The sequence below is a fragment of the Cynara cardunculus genome, unplaced genomic scaffold (genome assembly GCF_001531365.2).
Source record: "Cynara cardunculus var. scolymus isolate 2C unplaced genomic scaffold, CcrdV1 Un_Scaffold_926, whole genome shotgun sequence".
Taxonomy (NCBI): Eukaryota; Viridiplantae; Streptophyta; class Magnoliopsida; order Asterales; family Asteraceae; genus Cynara; species Cynara cardunculus.
Window position 1 is genome coordinate 80,425 of NW_020200649.1, and position 8,493 is coordinate 88,917.

General features: G+C 32.6%; 1 protein-coding gene across 1 annotated transcript; it reads right to left on the minus strand.

The window, feature by feature from the left end:
- Positions 1-2,347: 2,347 nt before the first annotated feature.
- Positions 2,348-3,703, minus strand: LOC112502104 (protein JINGUBANG-like). Its single transcript, XM_025105930.1, has one exon. It carries the CDS (start codon positions 3,701-3,703, stop codon positions 2,348-2,350), a length of 1,356 nt encoding a protein of 451 aa, XP_024961698.1.
- Between the last annotated feature and the right edge of the window lie 4,790 nt (positions 3,704-8,493).

Here is an 8,493-nt window from a genome sequence, read left to right on the forward strand (position 1 = left end):
TAAAATCTAACAAACATATCCTTGAACTAACTAAAACCCAAGAAAAAACCAACAAACTTTATATTTTGAATGATTAAATCCTTAAATATTTTCTAAACGAATAAATCCTTACACTTATAAAACGTAAGCAATATATCATTTATCAATCGATGTATCTAGATCAGTAAACAATTAAAGACCATTTTCATTATCCAAGTACAATAATCCCATAAAAATGATTAAATACCATTTCCATTATCTATTATTTATTTTTCAGATTCAAATGAAAATGAAAACCATAAACAATCTAATAATTATTTATTTTTCATTTTCGAATGACAATCATAGGAACATAACAAACACCTGATTTTCATTCGAATCTGATAAATAAATAAGGGTTACTAAAAATGATGTATCTTTTCGTTTTATATATTTATTGTACTGATTTGTTGATACATGAAAAATAGTTTTCATTTTAGTGTTGGAATGTGTTCTGGGCTTTGTTACTATGTTTAGTGTTGGGCTTCTTGTTTAGTTGGTTATTGTTGTACCACCATAACCATTAACAAGATAATATTAGAAGCGCAAATATTTATTTAATATTCATTGAATGATTTAGTAATGATATTTAGGAATTATTTGGGATGTTATAAGTTGGAATGATGATGAATTTGTCTGATTATAGAGATTGATTAGATGTTTATGGTGTATTATAGAATTTARTACTTTGACGTAAATTGACTTTTGGGACCATTTGTTAAATATTATGGTATGAAAATGAAATTGTAGATTGTCGGTCGGGTATTGATTTCAATCGACGTACATGCACATGTGAGTATTTATAAGACGTTTACTRGTATGCATGCTTATGTAAAAATGTTTTTGAGCATGGGAATGATTTGGGACATATGTGTTGTGCATGATATTATTTTTATATGCATGTTTATGGGCTTTAATACATGTATGTAATGTGTAATATGGGTTGTATGCTATCTGTTTGTTATTTTTAAACATTGTTTAGCAGGGGCTGTTATTTTAAATCAGTTATGGGATTGGGTCGATGTGTCATAATGGAAGGCATTTCTTATGGATGRGTGATCGGATAAGGGACAACCTTATAATCCGAGGAATGCCGATGACAATATGACCTTTACCCGATGAGATAATATATGAGATCACGTAATTATTTAAAGGGGTTTTGAAACAAATGTGCATACTATTTTATTTTCATAKGATGGGACATGTAGGTTATACGCACAAAAACTTTGAACTCAGTGAGTTTTGTAAAACTGACTTTAGTATGCATCTCAGGTGTAAAAAATTCAATGGTGGACAAGGACAAGGTTCATGCTTAGTGAGTTATATTTCTATTGATTAAATATAAGATTTTTGGATGTTTAGRCTTAATGTTTGAAATATTTTGTAGCGTAACCCGGTATGGGATRGGTTAGCGTTGGGTTATTATTTACATTTACATTTTGTAAGACTTTTACTGTAACAGACCTTTATTAGCAATTATTTTCGGGTTACTTATATTATCTAATGAGAATGATGTGGCACAACTCATTGTAAAAATGAGGGTGTTATACATTTGTGTTACCACCTTTGAGACCAAACTCCTTTTGGTGAGTTTCGGTTTCCGTTTGGTATGTAACAGAAGGAAAAACACCTTGTGAACACCCCATTCAACAAACCCATTATATTGCTTCGTCAAAAACATGGATTCGGAATATTTACCCAAAAAATAGAGTTTTGAAATCTACACCCAAAATAATCAAGAATGATGGTTCTTCTACCCTTTGGTTCTTCATAGGAGACTATGGAATCAGTTCAGGTAAGGTTTTCCATTCAATTATCCTCTCTATTTCGATTCGTTGTAGATGGCAGAGATGAGGTGGGAGACGATGCCGCTTGAAAGGTAGGAGGGGAGGAAATGTGGAAGGTGATGGACGTTAGGATACAAATATGGTGGAGGGTGGAAAATTAAGGTTGCATGTTAGGAGGCAAGGAAGGTKGAGACGGGTGTGTTTTGGTATAAGTAATAGATTTTTGATATGTAAACATGTGTGACTAATTTACATATGAACTATTTAACTGATTTATATATGAATTTGTATAATTCATATATAAACTAATTAATCGATTCATATATGAACTATACAACTAATCTTAGGGATAATAATTAGTTAGTCACCACCCTCTCTCTTGCTACATAAGATTTTTGGTTAAGAGACAATATATATATATGCCTATGTATCTAGTTTACACAAATAGCATAAATGGTCCCTAAACTATAGCAACGATACAAAACCAAACCAGAATTCATCATCACCCACGTAAACCACTCACAAAATAAAACCCTTTTCATTCAATATTTGGCCGACGGTATATCATCCAACGACACATTTCCATTCTGCATCAAAGCCATCTGCTGCATATCTGGTGCCTGCTCCGATACACTCCAAACTTTCACCGACTTATCCAAACTCCCACTATAAACCTTCCATTTCCCCTCGCCGGCGCCGGCGCCCGCACCACTGCTCGACTCTTCACCATCCCTCTCCACCGCCAAACACTTCACCGGTCCCGAATGTCCCGTCAGCATCGACAAGCATGTGTGTGTGATTCCCTCCCTCTTCCATACACATATCATCTTATCAGCCGATCCACTAAACACCAGATTACCCACCGCCGACAAACACAGAACCGCCAACTTGTGGCCGTTGAGAACACCGGCGTGAGCCAGTTGCTGCTTTCTTCGCTCCCAGAAGTTCACGATCCCGTCGGACGTCCCGCAGTACACGAAGGCACCGGTTGTCGACACCGCCAACGCAGTCACGGCACTATCTTGATTCAATAAAGTCTGAACGTAAATATGTTTCATCGACTTCCCCTGGCCTTCGCGTTTCCAGACCTTCACGGATCCATCTGCGGATCCTGTCAACACAAACCCTTCTGTGGTCGAGATAACGGAGTTCACCGCATCATTGTGTGCCTTTACAGATTCTAAACATCTCGAGTTCGACGTTTTCCAAACCTTAAACGTCCGATCCCACGAGCTCGAATAAAGCAATCCGGCTTCTTCGTTCATGCTAAGGCACGAGATGGCGTCGCAATGCTTGACCCAAAGCGATGTGTGTTTGCTTTTCCCCTCGCCGTAAGTCTTGGGCCTCATCGAACACCTGAAGATGGCGAGAAATCGTGGGAATGTACCTACGCGCATGTAATGGCGCGGTTTCTTGGAACTCGGTTTCCAAACTCGAACCTTTCCATCTTGATGTCCGGTAAAAATCTTGTGACCCGATATTATAATGGCCTTCACCAATCCGCTGCTGGATTTGAAAGCGGAGAATTCGGTCATGTTCTTCCAGACCCGGATGTTCTTGCTGTCGGATCCGGTGTAAAGGAGGTCACCGGAAGCGGCCAGCGAATAAATGTGGCCTTCTTCCCGAACCAAGGAGCCGATGAGACAGTTTTTGGGACAATTGGGGTCGTTGAGGCTAGCACTGGTCCATGGAGATGGTTGGAAAGGGGTGGCTTGGTTCCAGGGTGACATCATTACCGGGGAGCCTTGGATGCTTGCACAATGGGGGTCGTAGTCGGAAAAGTCGCTATGGTGGCTGCCGAAGTCTTCATCGGTGTCGGAAAATGTGGACGTAATGTTTGGATCGGAAAGGTTTCGATCTCCCAATCGGTTTTTGGTTTCGGTTTCGCTCTCTCTCATCATATGATATGTGAAGTTAATTTTGGTTGTTGGGTTAGATTTGCAACAAATACAACGGTGGAAGATGAGAAAAGAGATTGCAAAGGAGGAAGGCGAAGGGGTTAAGGAATATGATGACATGTAAAATGATTTAGGATCTAAATTAAACATAATCAAACGTTTGGTGAATATATAGACAATTTCGGAGCAGGACCTTCCATCAAATTACGGAAACCGTATTTTTATCTTTTTGTATATCGTTATCGTTACAAAAAGATAAAAATACAGTATATATATATATATATATTCTATGGGGTTGGTTCTTTTGTTAACCTAATAATTTGTGTTAACCATACGAATCAATCTTAGCTCTTAATCCTTGAAATCTATGGATTAAATCATGGTATATTTGTAATAAAATGAAAATTTGAACAAAAATAGGCATTGGTGAACATTCTAGAACATGGATATTTGTGGAAAAGATCATGACATATAAACGCCTATGGAAAATCTTATTGAACACCATATGTGGCGATCACAATCTTATGAACGAAGTCTTAGGGGCTGTTTGATTCATGGATTTGGATGAAATTGAAAAGAATTGGAATGGTGACAAAATTCCAAATATAATGTTTGATTCATGGAATAAAATTGATGGAATCCTTTCGATTCCAATAAATTTCTTCACTCACAGATTTTACATTCCATAGCAATACCATCGGATTTCAATTCTTTTCTGATAAATTCTTTCTCTAATTCAAATCCATTCAACGTTGCGTCTACCATATCATCTAATTGATCTATGGTTCATACGCTCTTTCTCTCTCGTAATTTCTCCATCTATACGAGATCGATAGATAACATATATAATCAAGGAATCGATTAAAGATAGCTAGCTATTGATATCACTAGTCCAATTCCGTTATTTAAAAATCATAAAAGGTTATTTGTTAATATTTAATTCCGATTTTAAAGTTGAATTCCGTGAACCAAACAAAAAAAATTCCAATCTGTTAAGAATTTCATTCCAATTCCATGCAACCAAACACAATCTTATGGTTATGAACATATTCTTATGAATATCTTATGGTTATGAACACATTTTTATAAACACCCATGAACATAATTAAATAGAATAAACGTAACTTACACATAAAAATTACATATTTGTCCTTCGTCATTGAATCAAACATTTGAAGTAACTTCTACTAAAGAATGAATCTTATTGATTTAATAAGTTCACAAAGTTAACACCATATTCTTGGTTAACAAAATATCTTACCCACCCCACCCTCTCTCTCTCTCTCTCTCTCTCTCTCTCTCTCTCTCTCTMTATATATATATATATATATATATATGGGTGGGTGGGTACAAATGAAAACTCATTTTTTATTGTGAATATGAGGATAAATCTTGACAATTGATCAAATTTTACAAAACTAATCAACGGTTAAAACATAAAAAAATTAATTAAGAAATGATTAGGGATAAAAATGGAAGTTAGGATTTGGGCTATCATGTTTGCCTTTCTATTTTCTTTTTTAATTTAAAAAACTTTTACCCCCCAAATTTTTTAAACTAAGTTATCTTAAAAATAATTAATATTTTAATTAAATAAATTACATCAAAAAATTGAGTATTTCATTCTCTTAGATTTGATATCCATATCGATATAGTTTTTTTTTATTTTTGTTTTTCACATTAAATAGTATATTTGTGTAATATTCATTATATATAATTTGTACATGTTCACATGTTTAAACAATTTTTTAATATTCATATATTAGTATGATATACTATAACACTCATCATTAATAGCTATGTATTTTCATGTGTATTCAACAAAACTTCAGTATTTTATGTCATTATGACATTCACCATCAATATACATTTCCATTATATATAGGGTTGGGTTCACATGAAACCAAAGTTTTTCATGAAACCCGTAAGACCAATTTATGTTCATTGATCAACTTTATAAGCTAAAGATCTAATGATCTAAAGTTGCATGGTGACAATTTTGTGATTATTGAGAAGTCTCGTGGTAATTTTGTGATATGAATGTTCAGATTGTAGATCTAATCCAAGGGTTGAGAATTGGTCTTACGGGTCTCACGAAAAAACCTTGGTCTTACGGGTCTCACAAAAAACTCTTGGTCTTACGGGTCTCACGAAAAACCTTTGGTCTCACATGATCTCAAGTTTATATATATATATATATATATATATATATATAGATAGATAGATATTATCATGAATATTTATCTATGTTAACGTGTATATAACAACTTTTCAACATTCATATATCAGTATGATATTCATCATGAACATACAATTTCATTGTAACATACATCATGAATATACATATTATTCATCATTAATATTTATGTATGATCACGTGTATACAATAACTCTCTAGTATTTATATTAGTATGATATTTATCATAAATATTAATTTTCACCATAATATTTATCATGAATATATTACAGTTTTAATTCTACATACTTTAGTTTTTCTTTCTGACCCGACATTGCGTTTTTGATTGATCTGGATGAGTTTTCGATTCATCTTGATAGATTTTTCATTCCATCTCGATAAAAGTTAAACGTGGTAGGTTATGGTTTTACATAAACAAACACACACCAAGTCAATGGATGGATCATTGATTAGTCTTGATTGGTGTCAATCGGTCCCAATGGGTTGTCGATCGATCTCGACGTGTTCTTGATTGGTCTCAATAGGATTCTGATTCTTCTAAATAAAAGATGAAAGTGATAGTATATGTTTTTATATACAAACAAATAATAAATCAATTGATAAGTTCTCAATGAAAAATGAAGGTGGTAAGTTATGGTTTAATACATATAAACACATACTAAGTCAATGAATGGATTCTCGACCATTCTTGATCGTTTTTGGTTGGTTCAGTCGGTCTCGATATGTTCTCACTCGATCTCGATGGGTTCTCAATCGGTCCCGATGGATGTTGGGTTACGGTTACGAAGAACGTGGTGCTTTATGATGTTAAAGAAAATGTTGAAGAATGTGATGTCAAGTTATGGACTTACAGTCTTACAGTGTCGAGTTGTTGTACTCACTTGAACGTACATAATATTCATAATGAATATAACACATATATATCATTTCACGTAAAAAAACAGTTAAAACAAAGAGAAAAAACCTATATCGAAATAGATGTCATATTGAAGAGCATGAAATTCTCATTTTTTTTTATGTAATTTGTTTGATTAAAATATTTGTAATTTTTAAGATAATTTATTTTAAACTTTTAAGTAGGTAAATTTTTTTAATTAAAAAAAAATCAAAAATCAAAAAAATAGGCGTGGATTGAAATTAAATCTTTTTTTTACCCCTAGTACTTTAATTAAAAACTATATTTAATTTGAGTTATTGAATCACTTAAAATTGAGGGCCAAGATCAATCCTCACGTTTTTTTATGAAAATTGAGTTTGCATTTGAATTTCCTTCTATATATGTGTTTGTGTGTGTGTGTGCATATGTGTGTGGTTTCAAATATAAACCATGTAATTTTATAAGCCATAATCAATGCTCATATTAGAAAACAATCGAGATATTTATGAATAATTATCATGATTAATTAATTATGATTGAAATATTTATAAAAGATGATAAAGTTCATTAATTATGAACATGGCTTTAGATTGGGAAACAAAATGGAATTAGATATTATTAGACTAGATGGATGACTAAGATTGGTTTGTATGGTTTGTATTTTAAACCTTAATCCAAATTATTGTGTTAACCTTATCAACTTTTTCAACCAATCACAATTCATCTTAGTATTAGGTTATACTTTATCTAAGAATTTAATGTTAAGGGTACGTGGGTACTTTTTTCTTTTCTTTTTGTAACTCCTATATCATTAATTGGGAGTTACAAGATCCATAAAATCCCATGATTTTTGCATTTTTAATATTAATCTTGTGATTTTTTTTCATTTTTAATATTGATCTTCCATTTTTAATATTTATAAATTTGTGATTGGTAGAGGAGGTCTGCTAGTAAAGTATTTGTTATCGTTCAAGCAATTATGGATTAAGACATTGGAAAACAACACGATAACATTGAAAATGTTAAAATTGTTTCTAGTGACAGTTGGAGTTCATGATCGGGAAATGAAGTAAATAATAAAAGTGAGTGTCTTGGTAATTATGAACACAAATTCACATATATGACACCAATTGACATGTATACACCCATATGAATAGAAATTGACAACACTTGCGGCAATTATGAACACAAATTGCACATATTTGTCAACACTTGTGGCAATTATTAACACAAATTGAACATATATGAACACTTGTGGCAATTATAAACACAAATTGAACATATATGTGAACATTTGTGGCAATTATGAACACAAATTGAACATATATGAACACTTGTGGNTGAACACTTGTGGCAATTATAAACACAAATTGAACATATATGTGAACATTTGTGGCAATTATGAACACAAATTGAACATATATGAACACTTGTGGAGATTATGAACACAAATTGAACATATACGATTTCTACTGTTTGTAACCGATGATGTTGATTGCACCTCCTCTTTTACATAAATACCGTTGAGCTACTATATTCACATATATTTGTGAGATTACAAAGGTAGTAAATTAAATTTATAATAATATGATTAATCTCAACCCTATATTTGAAAAATTAATGGTCATTATTAGTTCATAAAGTTAACATAATAATTTGGGTTAACAAATGAACTTGCCCATATATATATATATATATATATATATATATATATAT

Bases quoted from the DNA above. Each gene is read 5' to 3' on its own strand.
- LOC112502104 (XM_025105930.1), bottom strand. From the start codon at position 3,703: ATGAGAGAGAGCGAAACCGAAACCAAAAACCGATTGGGAGATCGAAAC.